This window comes from Rhincodon typus, chromosome 8, assembly GCF_021869965.1.
Source record: "Rhincodon typus isolate 14 chromosome 8, sRhiTyp1.1, whole genome shotgun sequence".
In the NCBI taxonomy this organism is placed as follows: domain Eukaryota; kingdom Metazoa; phylum Chordata; class Chondrichthyes; order Orectolobiformes; family Rhincodontidae; genus Rhincodon; species Rhincodon typus.
In genome coordinates this window covers 66415022-66441364 of record NC_063339.1, presented here as the reverse complement: position 1 = coordinate 66441364, position 26343 = coordinate 66415022, and the positions used below count along the sequence as shown (strand labels likewise).

At 41.6% G+C, this 26343-nt stretch overlaps 1 protein-coding gene across 2 annotated transcripts in view; it reads left to right on the top strand.

Annotated features, from left to right (window-relative positions):
- Nucleotides 1-716: 716 nt before the first annotated feature.
- fntb (farnesyltransferase, CAAX box, beta) overlaps nt 717-26343 on the top strand; it is an 82327-nt gene continuing 56700 nt past the window's right edge. For both annotated transcript variants that reach the window (XR_007262614.1, XM_020525336.2), the window contains exons 1-2: nt 717-2303; nt 20632-20696. Coding sequence is in view for 1 of the 2 variants with exons in the window: in XM_020525336.2 (XP_020380925.1) it covers nt 2205-2303; nt 20632-20696 (164 nt within the window). In the remaining variant the exon portion in view is untranslated. The remainder of the gene's footprint in view (nt 2304-20631; nt 20697-26343) is intronic.

The following is a 26343-nucleotide window of genomic DNA, read 5'->3' as shown; positions in this document are numbered from 1 at the left end:
AGGCCTGGTATACATGAGTAAATGCTTGGTGTACTGCCAGGCCTACAGTGCGAAGGAGGGTCAGCACCTACTTTACACAGGGCTTGGCACAGAGCTGGGGCCAACTCTGCCAAGGTGGGAAGTTGGCCCAAGTCCACAAGAACCCACCCATGATGCAGTTGCTGATGGCCAGAGTTGCAAGTTCCATTGCAGCACAGGCAGTGTATGGGTGCTGCAGTGGAAACTCAGACTGAAGTCATGCATGTTTAACTTACTGTCAAGAAAGTTCAGACTTTTGCCATCATATCTGTAGATGGCACTGTTCAAAGGAGCTTGAAGATCCTTGACAGTCTCGCCATCTGTCTTCCAACATCTTTTTAGGACCACCAAGAATCTGATCCAACCAGATTGGCAGTGCGTTCATAGAACATGAGACTTTGTCGTCCCACCCCTGCCACTTTGCCAGTGCTCTTGCTGTACCTGTCAATCAGCCCAAATGGTTGTCACCCATGCTAAATGCTGCAGTTTGCAGCCATGCCGTCTAAGGATACAGATGCTCACTGTTATCTTTCATGGGCACGAGAAATTACCCAACTGAAAGTCAGCAGCCTTTCACAAGCCATGCTGCAGGCACTGGTGAGCACTGCATTGGAGTACCAGGCCAAGCAAAGGCATAGACCAAAAGAATGCATAAGGAATTAAAAAACTATCTTTACTCAAAATCCTGGAACTCCCTTCCTACTGAATATCCTTTATTGACACATGCATTCAATACAAAATACAGTGAAAAATATGTACCATTGCTTGTACATAAGCACCATTCACAGAATAGGTGCATTTACACACAGTGGTTTAAGAAGGCTGCTTTCAAGGCTAATTAGGGAAGGGTAACAAATACTGGCCTAACCAGACACACCCATATTCAATGAGAAAAGGAAGAAAAAAATTTGTTTGGTCATACAAAACTTAAAGTATTGCTGATAAAGTAATATTTAGATTTTTTTTCATCTTGCGCTCATCAGTTCAATTCGCAAAGATCACTAAAGTAATAGGAAAACAACAGTTATACTGTATGAAATACAGTGCTCAATAATAAAAGCAAATACTCTGATTGTTGGAAATCTGAAATAATACCAGCAAATGTTGGAGGAACTTTGCAGGGCGAGCTGCATTTGTGGAGAGGGAAACACAGTTAACATTTCTTGTCCAAAGGTTCTATTTGGAACTGATTGCCAATTAATCACCACTGATTGCAGTGATCAATCAGACTCTGGCTGGTCGAGGTGCTGCCATGGCGAATGCACCAACTGGATGATGTCTGTCAGTTAACTGCCAAGCTTTGTTTAAACTTAAAGGATTATCTTCAGCAGTATTTGTATTGGTTATAAAAAAAATTGGTTCTGTCCAAATCAGCTGTTCTGAGGGTCACTGGACCTGAAATGCTAACTCTGATTTCTCTCCAGACCTGCTAAGCCTTTGCAGCAATTTCTGTTTTTGTTTCTGATTTCCAGCATCTGCAGTTCTTTTGGTTTTAGTTTTGTATTAGTTATGTTTCTATTCTGTGTCCTGAAACACAAAATTACACGTTGACTTTTATGGGGAAAAGGGAGTAGTTACTTATGTTTCAGAAAGATTTCTATCAGGGGCACAACTGTGATTGAGTGAGGAAGAAATAGTAATCCAAAATCGGAGAGGGGAGGGCAGATATATGTCTGAAGAGGATTGACTTAACAACTGTACTCTTATGAGGAAGGGAGGACACGTTAAATTAACACGCACATGGAGTACAACCCATTCAAATACTGCTGAATATAATCCTTCAGAGCAATTGACTGTCAAATCTCAGGTCATAAATTCCACGGTAGTTGTTTGTCGGATATTTTGTGTTATTATTAATCAGAAGCAAGATTTTCCTTGATCCTCACTCAAAAGGACGAAGGGGATGAGCTCTACACACACCGAGCTGGAAGCAGTGACAGAATCAGCAGTCAGTGGGGCTGACGGATGCCGAAATGCCCACAGGAGGCGCACAACGCGCTTGCGTATTTGTCGGGAGGTTTGTCCCTGCCGCGGGCCTGTCGGAGCTGCCCGCTCACTCGCAGTGATGCTGAGGAGAGGCTGAAGGGCCGCCGCCTTGGCGGCCGCAGGGCGGAAGGAAGAAACCGTTTAAAGTAAAGCACACACACCGATTCACTCGGCTGGGCTTTAACCGCGCCTCCTTAACCATGGCCGAGATCCCGAAGACGTTACGGTGCTTTCGGGAGGAGCACTCTGGGGAAAAACTGAAGGACGACAATGTGTTGACGGTAACTTCAGAAGAGCAGGTGAGCGAGAACGGGCGGTTGGTGCGGCGTGGTGAGGGCAGGAAGGCCGGTTTCCGACCCCGTTGCATTCTGGGCGTTGTAGTCCCGGCGCCCCGCACCTGAAGCCCGCTGACTGGGGGAAAGAACTACAATTCCCGTAATCCGTATCTCCGGCTCGTCCTACACCGTCCCCCCCCCCCCGCCAAGACCATCACTAACCGGTGAAGTGCAACAGTTCATTTCTGTCCCTCTCTGCATACAACCTAATAATTTCCAATTCGCTATTGCGATACTATTTGGACAAGTTCTCCACTCTGTGCGTGGTTTTTTTTTGTCCCGTTGCCTGCTGGAATCTGTTTAATTCGATATCAGTAACATGGGCTTTCTGTCTGGTTTCTATAACAACTTGAATTTGTTAGAGCGTTTTGCACGTTGGTGAAATGATGCTCTGCATTTGGTGGTAGGAGGGGGAGAACCGATAAAGTTCATTCTCTGTGCGAGATTATTTTGCTTTGAAAGAGTGGTGGTGATGGTGGAGGAGTGTAAGTGGAGTCGTTGAAAGATGGAGCGGCACTCGGACTAAGAAATTTGAGGGGAAGGGTGTGGACGCGAGAAACAAAGGTGGAGCAGAAAGAGAGACTGGAGGGGAATTGTGCGTTAGCTCTAGTTTATGGACCTTGGCTTAAAAAAAGAGAGGCTCGTTATTGAGAAATCTTTTCGCCCCACTCAACTCTTCTTGTTATTGTTTGTTTAGATTTTTCAATGTTAGAAGTGTAGGTTATTGATCTAGAACTATTGGACAGTCAATAAATGCAGTGCATCTCTATTTAACCACACGTGCTCGGACCTCTTGGGCTACTTTGTCGTCATTTGATCTACCGCTTGTTCTAGCCTTTAGACCCTTTGTCATAGCACAGACTGTGGTGTTCTGTCACTTTTTAACTTGTTTGAATTATCTGTCCAAAGATACGTAGGTTAGGTGGATTAGCCATGGGAAATGCCGTGTGGAAGGGATAGGGTAAGGGGTAGGCATTGGAGAGTCGGTGTGACTTGATGGGCTGAACGGCCTGTTTCCACCCTGTAGGAATTCTCTGATTCTATGAACTCATCTGACATCTACCTCCTGATTCCTTAACTATATTTCTACAGACTGTTGGCATACATACAAAGTACAAGTTGTAAGCTGTTTGGCCCTTTAACCTGCTTATGGTTGATCTGGTTGAGGCCTCAATTTCACATTTCCATCTACCCAAATACCATTTTACTCCCTTGTTGTTCAATAATCTATCTCTACCTTAAAAATATTCAATGACCCTGTTTCCGGCACTCCCTCAAAATTCCAACGACTAATAACCCTCAGAAAAAAAGGTTCCCCATTTAAAATGGAAATGAGAAATCTTATTTCTAAACTACCCTGTACTTTTTCCCAGCAAAGAAAACATTCTTTTAGCATTCATCATATAACTTCTCTTCTGGATCTTGTATGGTTCAAAACCTAATTTCATGGGGAACATAGTGCCCTTTAACATTGTAAAACGTCCCAAGGTGCTTCAAGGGACCATTGGAAAAAAGAATGACACTGATGGTATAGAGATTTTAGGTTAGATGACTGAAACCTTGGTCAAAGGGATAGGTTTTAGGCAGTGTCTGAATGGTAAGGTGAGTTTGAGGTCATATTACAGAGCTTGGGGGCTAGACAAGTGAAGGTGCAGCCAATGGTACACCAATTAAAATTGGTGGTTCTCAATAGACCAGATTAGAGGAGTACGGACTTTTCTGAAAGACGGGGTTCGTGGAGAAGATGACTGTTTGGTAGGAGGTGAGGCTGTGAAGAAATTTAAACCAAGGGTGGTGGTGATAACAAGTTAGAGATAGGAGCAATTCTGTTCAGAGAGCATAGGCATCATGGTTGAGTGGGGCTTGGTGTGAGTTAAGACTGAAGTCTTGTGATATTAATGAGGGTCATTTCATATTGTGGCAGGGCCAATTGGGTTAATTAAAACATAGAACTCTAGGAAAGGTGGCACAGATTTGGCAGCAGAATTTTGGGTGAGCTCCCTTTTTAACAGAAAGTGAGTGATCAAGGAGTGATATGTCATAGTTATGTCTAGAGGTAATGAAGGCATGAATGAGGGTTTCGTAGCAGATGAGCTAAGGCCAGGGTGAAGTTATGGAGGTGGTAACCATCTGTTCATCGAGGTAATGCTAGTGTGAATATCAGGTGAAAGGATCAAACTTGTTGTGATACACTCCCTAATATGAATATCTTACAAACAGTTGCATATGTCCATACAAAGGAAGGCTAATGCATGAAGAATGTCCTACTTAGTGAGTATTGACCCCTTTAGAAGCAACAATGATCTAATTTTCAGAAAATCAAGAAAGCTAATGTGTGAACTTGAGGGTTGGTGGAGGCGTAGAAATAATACCATTAGTAAGTGTCGTTTTTGCAATGCTTTTCTTCCCTTTAAAAATGTGTATTTTGATTTTCTTACAAAATATGTAAAAGTACATACAAAAACAGAGGTTTCTGGAAAAGCTCTGCAGATCTGGCAGCATCTGTGAAGAAGAATCAGAGTTAATGTTTCGGGTCCGTTGACCCTCCCTCGGAATTCGAGGGTCACCGGACCCGAAACATTAATTGATTTTTCTTCACAGACGCTGCCAGATCTGCTGAGCTTTTCGAGAAACCTCTGTTTTTGTTCCTGACTTACAGCATCTGCAGTTCTTTCGGTTTTTGTTTAGTATTTAAAAGTAGATATTTAGGAAGATATTGCTCGTGTTGTTTTTTGAGTTTACTTCTGGTTAATCAGGAGAATGAAGAGATGTGTTGAGCATTGTAGATTGCGGCATCTAAATTGGCCTTTTAATCTTTTTGAAAATTAAGCCTCCTAAATGTATATAGTTGCCAATAAATTCTGTAGGGAATTCAGGAGAAACTTTACCCGAAGTGTGGTACGATAACACACAATGAAAAATCAAATCTAGGTAAGCACTTGAGCGTGAAAGGAATAAGAGAAGGTGCTGATCAGGTTGGGTGAAGAGGAATGAAATGTGGTCCTTAGCATTAATGCAGGCAAGAATCAGTTGGAGCAAGTGGCTTGTTTTTGTGTTGTAAATTCTAAGAAACAGAGATGGTAATATACATGCAACTTTTTTGCTACACTTTGTTCTTTGTCCTAAATCCTGTTTTTGGTGTCTAATTGGAAAATCATTTACCCATTAGCCATCTGGTAGAAGTCAAGGTGAGGTCTTTACTTAATTGTGGAATAAAGTATTTGTGCACTGACTATACTTGACGTTCCAGCAAAAGCTTTGTCCCAAGGTTGCCGGATTAGCTAGATGTACAACCTGTACTAATGATAATGAAACGGTCAGCATTCGCTATCATCACTTCCCTGAAACTGGCAATAACTTTTGAAGTTGTCCCATGTGAAGTTAAAAACGGAAAGGCAGAAATTGATGTTGATGATTCTTTGCTTATCCATAGGATGCACTGTTGAAGTTCTTTGACTGAACTGGTGAGAACTTCTGTATTGCACTGTTAAATAGTTATGCCTTGTTCATGTGATGTAACTGGGCTTTTGCATCATAATTATTTCTGAATATTGTGAAATAAATGAGGTTTAATAAGCAATCATTCTTAAACATTGTTTTATGATGTTTCCTGTGCTCAAGTGTAAGTCCCAGTCTTTTGGTGTTTTATATAATTTCTAAAATGTTAAGAATAATCAATGTATCATACTTTCGGCATAGCTAGGTACTTCACTGTTATTGTCCACTAACCATGTTGGATGATATTATTGCTGGAAACCCCCTTGACTTGAAGTTAAGTCGGGAAGGTGAAACCCAAGATAGAGAGATTGCTAAACCGTTGCAGGTGACTTGCTTTGAGATCCATGACGAGCTCCTTCTGTTGCCACTCCACGCTAAGTATGATTCAAGGTTTTAAATGTGGACGACTTTTGAATAAAATTAAATCAAATAAAAACAAAATTGACAAGAAATGGTCGTTTGCATTCTGGTTTTGTTATATAATTATCCAAAATGCATCATGATTTAAGTTGCCACGTTCTTCCATTATCTTCTAACTGAATACCAACAGTTCATTAGGCTCATGATTGCACAATGCTTATTATGCATTAATTTTTAATAAACTTGGCATTGCTTTGAAAGCATCGTTGATGTATACATATTTTTCATTACTTAGATTGAAATCTGAACTGTAATTTTGACAGACACATTTCATTCATTAATACTTCACTTAATGACAGATGTTCAGTCGTGCAAATATCTCAGAAAAGGAATGATGGATATGTAACTATCCTTTCGTAAAATCAACTGTCGTAATTTATTTTGAAAGAATTAAGCGTGAACAGTGAAGTACAGTTGTGCTTTCAGATATGAGTTTAATTGGCAGAAAGTTTGCAATTAATTTATACATTTGGGCTGTTGAGCCAAAATGGTACTTTAAAAAGATACAAAAAGAGTGGTTTACTTGCGCCTGGCAAATTTTGAGCAATTGGGTTGCTTCGCTGTGAAATTACTTTGGCACTTGGCATAAACTGGTGTCAGTTCATGGCTATAGAAGCTAATCTGAGGAAATTATTGAAGTCCAGTGGATTGCAAATATTATGAAGATTGAAGCCATTGTTTTCTCTCCCTAGTCGTAGAATCCAACCCAACCCCTGGCAACTATATAAGATTGTACCAGACTCTTGCAACCTTGATGTCACATTAACCCAAAAACAAGTTTCTGACTGTATATCTGTGATAAGACTAAAATTATCTCATTCACTGTCTTAACGTTGCTTTTGACTGTGCCCTCACCTTATCAAGTCTGCTGCTGAAAGCCTCATTCTGTTATCCCTAGGCTTGAAATATTTGAATACACTCCTGGCTGACCTCTTAATCTTCAGTACCTGAATAATTCTAAGGTCATCCAAAACATGACTGCCTGTGTATGAACTTTCACCAAGTCCCATTCACCCATCAAAGCCCATTCACCAAATACTTGCTGACTTGTAGTGACTGCTGGCTAAGCATCTTTGATTTTTAAGGCTCTCCTTCTCATTTGCAGATCTCTGCATTGCCTCTCTATCCCACCTGTGCAATCTTCCCCCAGCCCCACTCTCCATTGCCCAATTCAGGCCTCTTGTGCATTTCTAATTTTAAACCTTGAAATGTTGGCAGCCATGTGCTGGATCCCTTTCTATATCTCTTACTTCCTGTAAGACCCTTTTTGAAACTTAACTGTCTGTCTCAATGTTTCCTTACATGGCTGTGTCAAATTTTGTTTGATAGAGCTCCTGTGACATGATTGGGATGTTAAAAATGCTGGATAAATACAAGTTGTATTATGTGACATATAGTCATGAAATAATAACATTGGTCTCAATGTAAGAAAAATTTTGTTTCGCTAGTAAAACATGACAAATAGAGGGGAAACTCTGAATTGATATCAAAAATGACAAACTGAAGTATAAAATGAGGGAGACAAAAAAAACACTTGAGATGTGAACAATTAAGTAAATAGACATGATCTTCTACATCGTTTGTTACCGAACAGCACAGTTCAGGAAGATTGCTGAGTGAGCTTTTTTTTATGTAGCCAAGATGGTCCTGGCATTTGCATTTACACATTAGCCTCCTTGTTGCTAGGCGAGGAGTGGCGGCGGGGGAAGAAAGTACATGTAGAGGGTAAGAGTGTCGATCTCAACTCTTTTGTGTGACCAATAATAGGGTCACTTGTGCTATCAATTTGTTAAATGCTGCATGACGTACATTGGAGAGGGAAACAGTAATTGTGTTTCTCTTCCAGATGTTTTCTGAAGGCTAATTCTTTTTGACCACTTTTATTCGATTGCCAGCCTCCACAACATTTTTATTTTTGTTCTGAAGTTATCTCTGTTGGCTGCTTGGAGAAAATAAACAGTGTATTGGCTTCAAAATGACTGAGATGCAACAGTTTAGCAAATTCTCCTGCTTTCGGACTTTTGAGGGGATAGTATTCTTAAAATATTTTGGTCAGTAAAGATCCAGAGTTTACTTGCATATTGACCAGTTGAAAGAAAAAAAAATTATTTGCAATATTGTTGATTTGGATTGTATTTGTTTGTGAGAGATAGTAGGAACTGTGGATGCTGGAGAATCTGAGATAACACGCTGTAGAGCTGGATGAACACAGGCCAAGCAGCATCAGAGGAGAAAAAAGGCTGATGTTTTGGGCCTAGACCCTTCTTCAGAAATGGGGGAGGGGAAGAGGGTTCTGAAATAAATAGGGAGAGAGGGGGAGATGGATAGAGGAGGAGATAGGTGGGGAGGAGACAGACAGGTCAAAGAGGCGGGGATGGAGCCAGTAAAGGTGAGTGTAGGTGGGGAGTTAGGGAGGAGATAGGTCAGTCCAGGGAGGACAGACAGGTCAAGGGGGTGGGATGAGGTTTGTCGGGTAGGAGGTGGGAGGAAGGACAGGTTAGGGAGGCGGGGATGAGCTGGGCTGGTTTTGGGATGCGGTGGTCGGGGGGAGATTTTGAAGCTTGTGAAGTCCACATTGATACCATTGGGCTGCAGGGTTCCCAAGCGGAATATGAGTTGCTGTTCCTGCAACCTTCGAGTGGGATCATTGTGGCACTGCAGGAGGCCCAGGATGGACATGTCGTCTGAGGAATGGGAGGGGGAGTTGAAATGGTTCGCGACTGGGAGGTTTATTGTGGACCAAGCGTAGGTGTTTTGCAAAGCGGTCCCCAAACCTCCGCTTGGTTTCCCCGATGTAGAGGAGGCCACAACGGTACAGTGGATGCAGTATACCACATTAGCAGATGTGCAGGTGAACATCTGCTTGATGTGGAAAATCTTCTTGGGGCCTGGGATGGGGGTGAGGGAGGAGGTGTGGGGGCAGGTGTAGCACTTCCTGCGGTTGCAGGGAAAAGTGCCGGGTGTGGTGGGGCTGGAGGGGAGTGTGGAGCAGACAAGGGAGTCACGGAGAGAGTGGTCCCTCCGGAAAGCAGATAAGGGTGGGGAGGGAAAATGTCTTTGGTGGTGGGGTCGGATTGTGGACGGCAGAAGTGTCGGAGGATGATGCGTTGGATCCGGAGGTTGGTGGGGTGGTACGTGAGGACGAGGGGGATTCTTTTTTGGTTGTTATTGTGGGGACGAGGGTGTGAGGGATGAGTTGCGAGACACTGTCGAGGGCGTTCTCGACCACTGAGGGGGGGAAGTTGTGGTCCTTGAAAAACGAGGACATGTGAGATGTACGGGAGTGGAATGCCTCATCCTGGGAGCAGATGCGGCAGTGGCGAAGGAATTGGGAATAGGGGATGGCCTTTTCGCAGGAAGGTGGATGGGAGGAGGTGTATTCTCGGTAGCTGTGGGAATCGGTGGGCATGAAATGGATATCGGTTTCTAGGTGGTTGCCAGACATGGAAACAGAGAGGTCCAGGAAGGAGAGAGAGGTATCAGAGATGGTCCAGGTGAACTTAAGATTGGGGTGGAAGGTGTTGGTGAAGTGGATGAACTGTTCGAGCTTCTCGTGGGAGCACGGCGGCACCGATACAGTCATCAATGTAACAGAGGAAGAGGTGGGGGATAGGGCCAGTGTAGCTATGGAAGAGGCATTGCTCCATGTATCCTACAAAGAGGCAGGCATAGCTTGGGCCCATGCGGGTACCCATGGCCACCCCCTTTGTCTGTAGGAAGTGGGAGGAGTTGAAAGAGAAGTTGTTGAGGGTGAGGACAAGTTTGGCGAAGTGGATGAGGATGTCAGTGGAGGGGGACTAGTCGGGCCTGAGGGACAGGAAGAAGCGGAGGGCCTTTAGGCCATCTGTATGGGGAATGCAGGTGTATAGGGACTGGATGTCCATGGTAAAGATGAGGTGTTGGGGACTGGGGAATTGTAAGTTCTGGAGGGCGTGGGTGGTGTCACGGACGTAGGTAGGGAGTTTCTGGACCAAGGGGGAGAAAATGGAGTCGAGATAGGTGGAGACGAGTTCGGTGGAGCAGGAGCAGGCGGAGACAATGGGTCGACCGGGGCAGTCAGATTTGTGGATTTTGGGAAGGAGATAGAAGCGGGTGGTGCGGGGTTGGGGAACGATGAGGTTGGAGGCTGTGGGTGGGAGCTCACCTGAGGTGATGAGGTTGTGGATGGTTTGGGAGATGATGGTTTGGTGTTTGGGGGTGGGGTCATGATCAAGGGGGCGGTAGGAGGAGGTGTCGGAGAGTTAGCACCTGGCCTTGGTGTTGTTTACTGCTATGTAATGAATCTGTTTCCCATTATACTCAACTATTTCCATATTTTTACCTGGAAAATACATTTGTCTTGGTGTAGGCGCTGGGATATTTAAGCAAGGAGGCAAAGCTTTGTTGTGGTTGTTTTGGAAAAACTGCAGGCAAATTGACCAGCCTTGTTTGGTTGCCTTATATATAAATATTGAGAAGCTTGTAACAGTTTATCAACTCATCAACATCAACAAATAGGAATGCTTTTATCAGTTTCTCCCATGTTTCTAATGTGTTTTTGTGGAAGGGACAATAAATACATTGTTTTATTTTCTGAGTGCATCAGATATGTGGCAGTAGCAATGAAAAACAGGAAGATGGCAAGAAAAGGATCTTTCTCGGTAGATAGGTACATGATTCTGAGACTGTTATGAAGATAAAAATCATAGAATCCCTGAAGTACAGAAAGAGACCATTTGGGCCATTGAGTCTGCATCTGACTCTCCAAAGAACATTTCACCCACCCCCACCCCACCACACTCTTAACCCTGCATGGGGCTTTTGCCACGTCTAACCTGTACACTAAGGAGCAATTTAGCATGCCCATTCCACCTAACCTTCACATCTTTATGGGAAGAAACCCACACGGACACAGACAGTAACCTGAGTCGCTGGCGCTGTGAGGCAGCAGTGCTAACCACTGAGCTACCATGTCTCCCTATTGTTGACAAAGGAAGTACTGTTGTTAGAACATTATGGTCATGAATGCTAAAAAGAAACGAGTCCATTCAGATTTCACAGAATTTTGAATTGGAGTCAAAATGTGAAAAAAGTTCAATACAATAATGAACTGTGCCCTCTGCACTATCTGGTGACCTTTAATATGCTTTGTAAATATAGCAATTATACATTATTTGCAGATTTTTTTTTGCACTGAGGCACAGTTTGAGCCACATCTTTTATTTGAATTTTATTCTAGTGACTCCAAACATCTCATGGTAAAACTTAATGGAATGTGCAATATCTGTCCTGTACATTCTATGGCCTGATGCTTTCTGGTGTTGAGATGTTGATATCCCCAGTTATTTATTACCCTCATTCTTAAATCGTTTTGTGATCTAGTTTTCATGAATGTTAACAAAACAACTCTATTGTTTGAAAACAGTTGCTTCCTGATTTTGTAACATTTCGTTTGTTGTGCAGGGCAAATATTCATCTTCATTTCAGTATTTGTTTCACTAGTCAAGATTTAAAAAATATAAGCACACAAACTAGCCAGACAAGTGAGCTCCTTAACAGCTGGAAACTTGGTAATTTCCAGGAGAAAGCACAGAAGGAGCTAAAAATAAGTGAAAAGATGAAGTTTAATTGTACATTATTGAAAGTGAGCATGATCAGGTCGTTGACAGATTAGATCTGGCACAGATATTTACATTGAACAGTAATAGACATAACATCATGATTTCTGTTGAGACTAGAGTCCATATATGATTTTTTAAAAATGCATCTTTAGCATTAACCTAGCACAGCAAAGAATGTGACAAAGGCACCCACGTTACTGATGATGTAATTGTCTTTTCTACATATCTGTCCATACTTCATGGCCAACATTTATATGAAATTGACTGGCATTCAGGAGATTGAAATGAAGTAAGATAAATAATGTTTCCACAGCATGTACCATAGTGTACTTACATGAGCCTTTAAACTATTCATGAAACTTGTGAATGTTCAGCTTTCTGAAAATGTTGATCTTAATGCTAAAATAGCAGGTGCCCAAATCCTTGGAGATTTTAAAGCTGTAACTGTCACTACAGTGACATGCTTCTCAATGAAGATGAGCAGAAATTGTCATTTTCGTGATTACTGTGCCAACCATCTCCAATCTTCAGCATCCAGTTTGGAAAAACAAACTAGACAGATGTGTGATAGCTCCACAGAGGCCGGTATCCTGTCACCAAGTCACCCTTTGTTTACATGTGAACAGTCGTTGACTTTAGTACTACCTCTTCAGAATCTGTTCTGAGTGGCAGCATCTCAGACAGTCCCCTTTTTTATCTGTCATAACAGCCTCAATCAGGGAACTTGTATTCTGTGAGCTTCAGTTGGCTGATGTTGCAATCACTATATCCCTCTCCCTCTGAGTATGAGGGCATAGGCCATCTCTTTCTCTTCAAAAAAAGCCTCCTGGGGTGTTTTTTAGCACTGGGTCAGGTTCCTTTGACTCCGTGCCTGATATGGACGGCATGTAAAGCTTAAATGCTCGCCTCTTAGGCCAGGAACGACTCTGTAGAATATCACTTCTTCTGGTGGCAAAAGCGTTGAGGCAGCTACATCCATCATGTCAGTTTCTGATTCTTAGGCTTTGGCAAGGCTTGATGGAGCAAGTTAACTCACGGGTTCCAGCAACCTTTCTGACTGTTCCGAGGGGCAGGGCTTGTTTTGTTCCCGCACCACTTGCAAATTCACGGCTTTCATTTGGTCCATGTACTTGTTCAGGATCATCGCACTGAACTTTATACGTCTGTGGTCTTCACTTCATGTTGATCATGCCTGTTAGCACAGAAATGGCCCCATATGGGTTCTGAGACCAAACTTTGACCCCTGTATCTTTGGTCAGGGGAGTCCTGTGTCCGACATTGGCGTTCCTGATGTCGTTTCACCCTACCCCAGGTCGGGGAAGATCAGACTTGACTATCCCTGTAGTTGCATGTGGGGTGGTCCTGTAATCGAATAAGAACCAAGACAGCTTGGTATCCAGGGAGGTTGTAGGCTGTTTCTTCAAACTTGCCTTCAAAGTTTGGTCTGCTGCTTGTGCCAGGCTGTTGAACGATGGATGATATGGAACTGTTCTTGTGTTGAATCCAATTCAACTTTAGGAAATACCCAAATTTTCTGCTGGTAAAGTATAGCCCACTAACTGACCAACACTTCCTTGACTGTATAGAAAATCTGCATGCAGATTTCAGCCGTCTGCTGAAAAATTCAATAGGCTGATGATACCCTAAATGGCAGTCTCCTACATTGGGACAAGACCTTAGGGGTATTCATAGAGTCATAGAGAAGTACAGCACGGAAACAGACCCTTCAGTCCAACTTGTCCATGCTGACCAGATATCCTAAATAAATCTAGTCCCATTTGCCAGCATTTGGCCCATGTCCTTCTAAACCCTTTCTAGCCATATACCCATTCAGATGCCTTTTAAATCTTGTAATTGTACCAGCCTCCACGACTTCCTCTGGCAACTCATTCCATACATGGATACCCCTCTGTGAAAAAAGTTGCCCCTTAGGTCCCTTTTAAATCTGTTCCTTCTCACCTTGAACCTATACCTTCCAGTTTTGGACTCCCACCCCAGTGAAAAGATCTTGTCTATTTATTGCTGTCCACGCCCCGCATGATTCTATAAACCTTTATAAGGTCATCCCTCAGCCTCCGATGCTCCAGGGAAAATAACCCCAGCCTACAGCTCCAACCTTACAACCCTAGCAACAATCATGTGAGTCTTTTCTGAACCCTTTCAAGTTTCACAGCATCCTTCCTATAGCAGGGAGACCAGAACTGGCCTAACCAATGTCTTGTGCAGCTGCAACATGACCGCCCAACTCCTACACTCGATGCACTGACCAATAAAGGCAAATAGGCCAAACAACGCCTTCACTATCCTACCTACCTGGGACTCCATTTTCAAGGAACTTTGAACCTGCACTCCAAGGTGTCTTTGTTCAGCAACACTCCCCAGGATCTTGCCATTAATTATATAAGTCCTGCCCTGATTTGCTTTTCCAAAGTGGAAGCATTATCAACTGTGACAAATACAGTGTAGAACTTCAGAAAGACTTAAGGTAGAAAAAGAACTTTGCTTTTATACCAAATAATGGAACACAATTGAATAGTTCTCATACCTGCTCCTCAGTCAGTGAGGTTACATTGAATAGAGCACACAGTAGTCTCCCAGCCTGCTGTCCCTATCAAATGGAGCAGTAAAATAAATATGGAATAAAGACCGGCAATTCTGGAGAAACTCAGCATGTCTGGCAACACCTGTAGAGACGGAAACAGTTGCGAGTTCATTGACTCTTCTTCACCCGTTTAAAAAGGTCCATGTACCTATGTAGTTCAGTGCCTCTAGAAGTATGTGGCTACGAGATTTTCATGTATGCACTTCTCACTCGTATGCCATAGCCCAAACCTCATGGTAACTGTGAAAGCCTTCCTGGGCCATTCCATGTCCTCCGTGTCAGCTTCCTCCTCAGTGGAGACCTCCTGCCTTTCCATCAGAACGTGCCACATGACATTCTCTCTCCATCAAGTCACGTTGTGGAGGCTGCAGCAAGCAATTTAAATTGCGAGACAGTCTGAAGTGACCATTGACAAAATGCCTGATCGGTTGGAGCATACTGCTGGGAATCTTCGTCTAAACGCATTTGCAAGTAAGCATGGCTCATGAAGCTTTGTGAAGGACAGCCCCCATCCCTAGCCCCACTTCCATACCTCCCCCAAATCAGCTTTGCATATAAAACCACTATCTAATGGAGTGGGTACTTATCTCGCTGTGAAAAATCCATTTAAAATCCTGTCCCCCGGCCCTCCCAAAGGTGAACTGACCTGTTGGGCTTCAAAATTGGTATGACCAGTGCTGCCCATTCCGTAACTGGTTTGATAATTCCCTTACTTTCCAGCCTCCTAATTTCTGCCTCCTCTCTTGCCCGTAAAGTAAATGGCACTGGGCAAGCCTTGCAGAATCGTGGATATCCTCCCTGGGCAACATGCAAGGTGGCCTTAGCTCCTCTGATAGTCCCTGGAAGATGTTTGGGTATTTAATTAGGATTTCACTCAGGCAGCCATTTTCTAATTGAAAAATGTTGAGCCAGTCTAGGTGAATCTCTTGCAACCGACTTTGCTCCATCAAGCTTAGGCCCGAGCCTTTTAGTAAAATCACGTGTCATTTGCCCAGAAAAAAATAACACGTTTGTTTCTACATAGTGGGCCTAGCCCTTGATGACAGGAACAATGAGTGAAGCTTCCTAAGCAAAGGCATGATGTCAGAAATGCTTAACCCAATTCAAAGATGACTGTTGCAAGTGAGTTTCTTCAGGAACTTGCTTTACTCTCGTCGCCACTGAAATAACTCCTTAGAGGCCGGTATCCCATTACCAAGTAACACTATATTTACACGTGAACATTCCTTCACTTTAGTACTGCCTCTTCAGGGTTAGCTTTCAAAGTGGCAATTCCTCTGGCACTCCCCAAATCTATGTCAGCCAGGGCTCTCTGATTGGACCAGATTAATAGCTCCAATCAGGGAACTCCTATTCTGAGGTCCAGCTGGCTCACCTCATTACATTCACTACAATTTGCATGTAAGCAGACTTGCATTTATAAAGATGCACTCAGTTAAACACGTGAACACACAAGTACTTAGTCAATCGGACATATGTACATGGGGGACACACCCTCCATGTACACACGCAATAGATTGTACTGTTGTACAGAGGTATTTGTTCTCGTACAAATCATCCAGACACATATACGGATGCATGTGTATATACTAACACAAACAAGCAGCATGTGCACGTAAATATGAACAAACATATGCTAATACTGACAAAGATAAGCTGTCACTGCTCAGTTGACTTGACCTACCTGCAGGTCTTGACACAATTGATCAAACCATCCTTCTTCAATACCTGTTCACAGTCAGACCATTTGGCTGGGACTGCATTTACTTTGTTCCATTCAGTGGTGACCTAGAGCCATCTGTGAATGAACAATATTACATATGCTTCTGCAAACGACTTCTGTGGTGGTGAATGTTCCGACTGAAAATACTAATATTCATAACATTTCAATAACGTAAAGAACTGCATATACTGGAAATCTGAAGTAAAAATAGAAATTGCTGGAAAACTTAGGTCTGGCTGCATTGTGGAGAGAAAACAGTTCATGTTTTGTAGGGTCGCTGGATTCATCATCTGACAGATGCTGCCAGATCTGCTGAGTTTCTCCAGCAATTTCTGCTTGTGTTTCTATCACATTTTGTTTAGCTATAAAGCCTCCATAATTGAAGTGAGATACTTCCAGGAGAGTAAAGTTGCATTGCTGAAGCAAGTTACAAGCAGGGACAAGCAATAGCAGATTTTCATTTATGCATTTGTTGGTATTAGTGCAGTGGACCTATTGATAGCCACCAATCCCAGATGAACTAGTGTAACTTTTGAGGCAGCAATTATCTAAAATATACTGCCATGCATTATGATCTTATTTTAAAAGTCTGGTTGATCCATAAATATCATCTGCACTTCCTGCCCCATCCTCCTTTTACTGCACCGAAAACTTCAGAATAAATATTGTGATATTACACATGCGTGCGTGATGCTCCACCTAGTGGTGATGTTGCCCACAAACGCACTCGTCTTTATCTAATTGTAAGCAGAGAATCTCCTGCATTATCGTCTCTTCCTGCTTCTGCACCATTCCAGTTGGCACCATAGTGTCCATTTCAGAACTATACTTGGATTGCTTCTATTTCTGATCTGCGTGCAGCCCCTCATCATCCAAACATTATCTGAACATAAATTACCAGTTTCTACATGTATATTGATAACAGTTCCCTCGACTCGTCCATCTTTCTGTATTCACCCAGTACTGGATGTGCAGACTTTTTTTTCCCCAGTTAAATCTTGACGACTCAGCTAATAATTTTATTCAATATCACAATCTCTGCGGTCTTGCTGTTGACACCATCCATTAATCTGATGCTAAACCAGACTGTTCATGACACCCACTCGTATTTTAACCTGAAATGAACTTTTAACTACATATGTATACCTATTTCCATCTCTAAAGCACTGTCTGATTCACACTTGCCCCACCTCTTTTTGGCAAAATCTTTATAGTTTCCTTTTACTTTGAGACCTAACCATTCTCTCACACTCTTGGACAGCCTTCCACATTCTGCCCTCCTTAAATTTGAGCTCATCCAAACTTTAGGTTGCCTGTATTCTAACTCAAACCAAGTTTCATTCACTATTCATCCCACTGTTTTGCTGACTTAAATTGGTCATTCAGTAATATCTTGATTTCTAAAATTTTCATCCTTGTTTTGAAATCACTCCACGACCTCACTCATCCTGACTTCTGTCACTAACCCTATGAGATGTTTGCATGCTTTTAATTTTGGTGTCTCGAAGAGCTCTGTTTTTAAGTGCTTCAACATAAGAAGTTGTGCTTTCCATTGAATTCCCTCCCTGAATCTCACTACTTCCCTCTATCTTCTTTTCCTCCTTTTGTGGAGTCACATCTAATGTTTGATACCACGTTTTGCCTTTTGCAACCACGAGCTGGTTGGGTATTGTCTGCATTTGAACAACACTTGCTAAATAATCCTGAGTGAGTGAAGAATTACACTGACAACCAGTTTAGTATTGTCAGTCAGACTCATGGTGTGGTATACATGCATGTACTGAAAGCTGGAAACGTTACTATGGCAGGCCCTATTCTTTGCAGTGAGAAAGACCTGTACACACACTACACTTCTGAATCAACAAAAATTGATGAGGGCCACATTGTGGTTTTTTGTTTTTTTTTGGGCAATTCCTTGATCAGAGCTGGTGTAGTGGGGAGCATTGATAGTATCAGTGGGCTAGTAATCCATAAGCCCATGTCACTGTTCTGGGAACGTGGGTTCAAATCCAAGCATGGTAGATGGTGAAATTTGAATTCAGCCAAAAAAAACTGGAATTTAAAAAAAAAAAAGCTAGTCTAATTATAATCACCGTTGACTGTTGTAAAAACACATCTGAGCCACACATGTCCTTTTAGAGAAGGAAATTTGTCTTCCTTACCTGGTCTGGCCTACATGTGACTCCAATCCCACAGCAATTTGGTTGACTCTTAACTGACCCTGAACAATTAGGGATATGCAATACTTGCTGGTCTGGCTGGAGACACACACACTCCATGAATCAAAATCTGCATGAGTAAAATTTAAACAAAGCTTGGCAATGTCTTTACCAACGGAGTCCACTTGTTAACTACTCTGCTCATGGTCTAAATAATGTTTTCCATTTGGCATTTCTTTCAAAATGTCCTGATTAGTTTAGATGATAAAGCTTCAACAAAACATGGCTTTTCTTTCAACTATTTTGAAGTTCTGTACTAGTAATGACTAAAAGCAAATTATTACTCATTTGCTTAAGTGCAAGACTGAATTTTGGTTTAAAATTTATTTCTTGCTTAACAATTTTAAGAGATTTTCCTTTAAAAGATGGATTCAACTAGACTTCAGTTTTTCTGAAATGCAGACTGGCACATTCAAAGTTGTTCTTTTTTTTATGGTATGTAAAAAGTAAAGTTACCACAGGACTGCACTGTCATTAGGAGGAGCTGACTGGTGATGTTTTAACCTGAGGGTCACTATTCCCAGGCAAGGGGGTGGTTGAGAATTAGAGCCCTTCAAGGTAACCTCCGCTAGTGTGGGAATTGAATCCATCCTATGAGTGTCATTCTGCATCACAAACCTGTACAGCCAACTGAGCTTCCTAAACACATTAATGTAGAAAGTGATAGAATGGTCACAGCGTAGAATAGAGCCTTTCCATTTATCAAGCCACTGCCAGCTCTCTGCCAAATGAACTAAGCTAGTACCACTTCTGCTGTTGTGTCCTTGTAGCCCTGTAATTTTGTTTTCTCTTTTTGAGATAAGTTTCAATTCAAAAGCCATGGTTCAACTTACCTTCACCATGTTTTCAGGCAATGCATTCCAGATCCTGACTGCAGCTTGCAGAAAATATACCTTTCTCTGCTGCCTCTGGTTTTTTTGTTATTTGCTGCAAATTGATGCCGTGTAGTTCTGGATCCTTCTACCAATGGGTATTGTTTTATCCTATCTACTCTATCCAGAAACCTCATGATGTCCTCTCAGCCTTTTCTGTAAGGGGAGTAACATGAGCTTCTCTGACCTATCTATGTTTTGAAGTCCTTCATCCCTGCAGCCGTTCTCATTAGATCTTTTCCACACCCTCCTTAATACCTTCACATTTTCCTAAAATGTAGTGTCAAGAATTGGGCACAGTCTTCTAGTTGAAGCCATTCTGTTATGAAAGTTTGCTATGCAACCCCCTGCAACCAACCCTTGCTCTTGTACTCTATGCCTTTATTTAAAAAGCCCAGGATCCTTATTGACAATTTTCTCAACCTACCCTGCTACCTTCCGTGATTTGTCTTTGTAAACCCTGGGGTCTATCTGCTCCTGTGCCCTTTTTAGAATTGTATTTTTTATTTTTTAATTGGTTCTCCTCATTCTTCCTACCATAATGTATCATTCACACTTCACACAATTTCATTTGCTATATGTCTTTGAATTCTCCAGCCCATATTTATATCCATGCAAAGATCATAGCATTTTCAGATATGGTGTGCCTGACTGCCTGCATCCTAATCATTGGCATTCAATATTTGGTGTGTACCATTTCAGCTGTTTTTTTTTTTTTTAAAAAAGAAATCTTCTTTATTCATGGCCCTTGGACTGCATTTTTTTTTCAGTTTGTACATCTTTTTGTCAGAGGAGACAAATTACTAATTGTCTTGAAGGAATTTGAGCCTATGGCCTGTCTCATTAATAATTGGTATGTGTAGAATGCTGCCTTTGGAAAATTGTTTTCTGAAAAAGTTATGGTGTTTATTGTTGCCTGAACCAGTGGTGGCACTTCTCGTGTACACTGGATCATGAGTGGTAGCTAATCCTTTAGAGATTTGTGAAGGTTTTGTTGATCTTTAATAGACTAGTTTTTTCTTAGATAAAACCCTGTTCTGAAATTATTTTTAAATGTCATGTCTAATTGGGAGGAGACTTTTTAATGCACTTGGCATTGCTTTTCTCAAAGCAGCAATTTGTTTTGCTCACGAGCAATCCATATGTTCATAACAAAATCTTTAAGCGGGATTCAAAAGTGTGAATTGTTTCCTGAGCAAATTCTCCTCTCCTCTCCTCTCATCCTGTTGTTCTGAAAAGAGCTGGTGAGATAGAGAGACATTGATGTTTAGTTTTTAAAAATGATTCTACTTTCTATGAATTCAATGTTAATCTTAATAAAATGCAAAAATGTACCTTTTTCTGTTTCCATGTAACAGAAGACAGTAGAACTGAATGTGGAAGAGGCATATGAAGCATTCAGAATTGATCGGAGCATGCTGCAGTAAGTACATGAATCAAAACCACAACACGTCTGTGATTGTTCAATATAGTTGTGAGGCAATCTGTATATGCTCGTTGGATTAAACTGAGAAGCAAAACTTATTGTCACTACAATTCATCAGAATACCTTTCAGAGAACCTTATGTCAAATGTGTGCTTCGATTTTGCTTACCTTATGCAGAATGAAACCTCCTACTTTGTCTGGTGTCAGTTGGCTCAAATGGTATAACACTAAATAGTTGAGTGTCATTGTTTTGGCTTCAAGTTTGCTTTGGATGGCATCTGTGCATGTCGTGTCAAAGTACCTGTTAGTAGTTCGCATGAATTAATTCTCCCCCAGGTGCAGACTTTGCAGTACATTGAAAATACTACTGTATCAAACATTTCTCAAATAATATGTCGAGGTCATTGCAATTTCTCTTGGCCTGGACATAGAAGTTCCAAGAAAGTTGTTTTGAAAATCAAATTTGATTGTGTTAAGGTTGTCAGATATTCAAGTGAGAACTCTGTCTTTTATCTAGATCTGTGTCAAAACTATTTAAAACTCTGCTTTAAAATAGTTTAGCTTCATTACTGGAGGGTAAGCCATTGCAAACGGTTCTTACTAAGACTGATTTGCCAGATTCCCTCAACTTAGTTTACATGAGCTATTACTGTGTATGTAATGTTTTCGAAAGCATTGTTTCACAATTGATGCTTTTGTGACTATGTGCACCAACATGGATTAAGAATTGCATTCAGTGCAGCTGATCAGTGAGAATTGTGAATGTAAACTTAAGCTTCGGTGCTATTTCTTCTATAGGTAATGCGCTGGCATTTAGGCTCATCTTTGTTGCCATTCTCTGCTCTGTCACCGGTAGATATGTGCTGTTTTCAAGCTCAGGGCTTGGAATGACACGTGCTACTCCAATTGTAGTCGAAAGACTTGCCATTATAGATTAGTGCTTCACTGTTCTGTCAGTTTATCCCCATGTTTTATTTGCAGTTTTAGTTGATCTCCATGATGGCATTTGAAACTGACAAGTCTGTAATCTTATGCAGCCCCTTTTGAATTGTCTTTCTGATGATTACAAATCCTTCCCCTCTTTGTTCTAATATCCAGTACTTGCATTTGAGAGGATCCAATTTGTATTATGCTGTAGCTTGAACTCAGTGCTAACAGTATTGTTCAATTTGCCACAGCTTCATGCCTTGGATTCTCAACAAACTTGCTGATGGTTTCTGCAATATCTTCATTCAGAATGTTAATATAGCTGGTTAAAAACAACAATCCTATTGTCTATCCCACAGGACTCTGCTATTAAAAATTCTCCATGCAGAACCATCACCAATAACAACAGTCCTGTGCCTACAGGAGCATACCCAATTACTTACTGACCTCAGGATCTCGTTTCCAATTCATTGGACTGTCAGCTTAAAAGTTATCCCATTGTGCCATAGTGTCAGTATTCAACCTCAGAACCTTCTCAAAAAAAAAAAAATTGAGTTGATTGATAAAATTTGACCTTCATTTGCTAGAAACCATGTTGTGAGTCTCTAATAGCTCCTTCTTGTCCAGATAGACATGCATGGTACTTTAAATGCTCCCCTTGAGCAGCATGCCTTTCATCAAACGTTTATAGTGTGGGAACACAGTTGGCCCTCCTCAATGTGCACAACCAACTTTCTTTTTTTTGAGTTTTTTTTTTGCATGGCTCTTCTACACACAAATATAAATAAAGCAAATTGCATAAAACTTGGAATGAAAAGAGATTTCTTTTTTTTTTAAACCTTACTCCAATTGTTCCATGAGGTCACTTTCTCAACCTTGCTGTGGTGTGGTGACCCTCCAAATAAACCGTCAGTCATCTCTCTCTAATAACAGAAGCGCTGTGGTCCCCTAGGACTACAGGGATTTTTACTGCTACCTACCGTCCCACGCTGTACTTGGAGAGAATCTGTCAAGTCGGGTAAAATCTACATGAATAATGCAGAAAGCACAAATTACAGAACAGTATGCATTTAAATTTAAATCTTCCAATTTGTTTTACTGTCATTTTAGAATTTAATTTTTGCAGCATTTGAAATGTGCAGTAAATTAACATGGTACTGTCTCTATAATATCTCCAGAGCGTTATTTCTTCCTGGGAATGATAATACAGTATTTTTATTATGCTATTCTCAGCTCTGCTTGCATAATTGGTTGATAGGCAAGTTAGATTTATTGTCACGTGTATATAAAAATACAGTGAAGTGTTTTCTCGCATGTTATACAAGGTGTCGCCATGCTGCAGCGCCACCTTGAAACACGGAATAAAATGCAAGATTTTACTGCTGTCTTTCTCTCTACTTGTCCCTGTTCTGCTGCTGCTGCTCCAGTGACTGCTTGACATCTGCCACGTCTCTGAAATGGATTCAGAAGTCTCTGTGTAATGGGCCACGGATTCTTGGTTACAGGCCTCTGCCCCTGCCACTCAGCGACCACCATGTCTGAGCTTGAGCCTTGTGCTTGGGGATGAGCAGATTCCATACCTCCCTGTTCCCCATCCAGCGCTCTCCCAGATCATGCCACTGGTCTGCCTTCTGTCCCTTCCGCCGATGCTAGTCCGGGCCTAAGCTGCGTACCTGGTGCCTCGGCCCAGCCCAAGAGTCCGGGCTGGGGCTGGAAGGGGTGTGGCGGTTAGCTCGGGATCTGTTCCTTGCTCGCTGGGAGACCCTGGGCTGCCCATTTTGCCTAGATTTGCCCTTCAAATAATTCATGGCTGATCTTCTCCCTCAACATTAGTTTCCTTCACTAACTCCAATTCCTCGGTGATTTTAATATCTAGAAAATCACCAATAAACTCCAAGACTGAGGACTCTAAAGCCCTCTCTGGGAGCCATGATGTGGAGGTGCTGGTGTTGGACTGGGGTGGACAAGGTCAGAAATCACATGACATATAGTATAACTCTGTGTTGTGTGATTTATGACCTCTTGGGGAAGGAATTCTAAAGTCTCAACATCGTCAGTATGAAAAAGTTCCTCCTCATCTCTGACGTAAATGGCCTACTAATTCCAAGGCTGTGTCCCTTGTGCCAGACTTCTCTAGATATCCTATCCTGCGTTTGGCTGGTGGGCAGGTCTTCCTGTTCAGGATCCATAATTCCAGTAGAATTCTCAAGATTAATTGTGGAGATACTAAAGCGACAGGTAATCTGTTAATTCACTGCATATTTCATATGCTGCAAAAATTAAGTTCTAAATGATGGTAAAACACTGGCTGCTGGCAAGCTTTAAAATCTTCCAATCAGCTGGTAGAAATTTGTAAATTCTGCCAAGATTCTAAACTAAAATGTGTTACCTTTCTTCGCTGGAGAATGAAATTCTCAACAAAGTTGCTGCAGAGTATCTACAAACTCATTGTTTCAATGATGCAGGGCACAACCATAAAGCAACAAATGGGACACTATAGAAATGACTATTAAAGTGTAGATACTTAATTTATAGTTCATTGCTATCTATAACAATCTGTTAGAGTTGATCTTGCAATACTTTTTTTTTGTTTGGTAGCATCTTTAATGTTGCTGCAGTGTTAGGATAATCCTTAGATGCGAAGTAAATGTCTTCAACTTACCATACTGTAAGCATTTAGTCTTGTTGACATGAGCTTTAAGTTCTGCATTAGTGAAGATTGGAAAGCATCTGGTTTTACAGTTCTTGGTTCCACGTGGCATGTCACACTGGGAAATGGGTTTGTGACTAAGTCAATTCAGAATGTTTCTCAGTAGGTGGAGGCAAAGAGGCAATTTACAGACTTTTTGTTTTATTCTTCATTTTAGAGCTATGCTTTTTCTCATAGAATTATTAGTTTAATTTTAAATGAATCTGAAATTGGTGCAAATTTGTTTTTCTTGTCATTTTGTAATTTTCACTGGCTGGCCAGGATTTTATTGTCTTTTTGAGAGGGTGGTGGTGAGCTGCCTTCTTGAACTGTTGCAATCCACCTGCTATTGGTAGACCACCACCACCCACCCACGCCCCCCTGCCCCACCCACTTCCCCCATGCCCTTGAGGGAATTCTTTATGTAGAGCAAATATTTTAGTTCTTAGGTTGAAATCTTTATTTTTGCCCTAATTCCTCCCACATTTAGTGCAAAGATCTTATTCCTCATGACGGTTATATGTAAAATTAGGATTTTCAGTTATCGGTTGGCAATATGCGAAGTGTAACTTCATGTCTTTTTTGACAGAAATATAGAGATGCTTGATGAATTGCTGATTGTGTTCACCTGACACTGAGAACCTCTCAGGATTGATTTCCCAGATTCTGTTGAGTTATGCTCCCCGATGTCAGCTGGCAGCAGAGCCTTTTGTAACCCTGAGGTTTGGAAAAGGAAAGTGTTCTCCGGCACCATCTATTTTAAAAATTTCATTTGTATAGCGTTCAGCTGAAGGCAGTATCAAGCTGAGTAGTATTGCTGTTTGTAGTTTATTAATCCGTCAACATGGCATATTGAAGTCCACTGAATTATAGTCACTAGTGAAGGAGATTACAGAATGGTGACACAAGACTATAAGGTGAAGGTTCCATAAGGGTGGAAGAGGAAAGAGAAATTTTATTAATTGCATGAAAAGTTAGGTGATTAAGTCCTCTCTGATTCTCGTCTGAGGTCTAAATATTCCAACTTGAGAAGCTGTATCTTGCCAGGTTTCAGCACCAATGTTGTCTGACGAAAGTGTTCAGCATTTTCTTTTAGACCAGATGTATTTTTATCCCTGCACTGAGTTAAATAAAAAATGTGTTAAATTATGGTTGTAAAGAAATTGTAATAAATCCACCAGGAGATACTTGGGTTAATGATTGATGCTGTGCCACAAGTAAGCTGTTGATGATTCACTTACCTATGTTGTCCAAGAGTAGAAACAAAGCCATTAAGTAGAAGAGGCTATCATTGTAATCAGAAATCCTGACAGTTCTGACCTTTTTCAGTTTCTATTAAAACTGCAAAGTTGCTGCAGATTGAACCATAAGTGACATTGACCTAATACTGGGTAATTATGTCACAGGCCACTATGACTCATGCAATGAACTAGGCTTGGTGCTCTCGGTTCCTGAGAATCGAGTTTGTGTTTCACTTTTCTCCATCATTGTCTTGTGTTTCCTGTCTCAGTGCTTAGTTTTAAATAGACAACTAATATTACCTCTAATTACTGATCAAGTGCTGAGAATTGTTTGAGTTTCAACTCGTGGTCTGAAATTTCTTCTTAGTTGCTTAAAATTATCAAATAATGCACCACACCACAAGAACCTGGAAGCTCTTCAAATACGATTTCTGGTCCCTAGTTTTCCTGCTGTATGTTGTGCCAATAAATGTCAACGTTCTGCCTCAGTGTAGATGATAACTGATTCTTCTAGAGTCCTCTGTCCAATGGCATCTGGTGCTGCCATCTCCACCTCGGGCAGGGCAAAGAAACAGATACTGAATTGATCCATGACAGAATAAGATCAGACCCCTTGCTGTTGGCATCAATCTGATTCCCACCAGCCAAATGAATATCAGATAGAGACGAATTGTACTCGGCTGCACCTGACTTGCATTCCCAAAAGGGAATCTATCCAAAACTCAGCGTTCAGGTTGATAAAGGTAAAGCTTCATTTCCCTAATTATGATGCGCATCTAATCTCGGT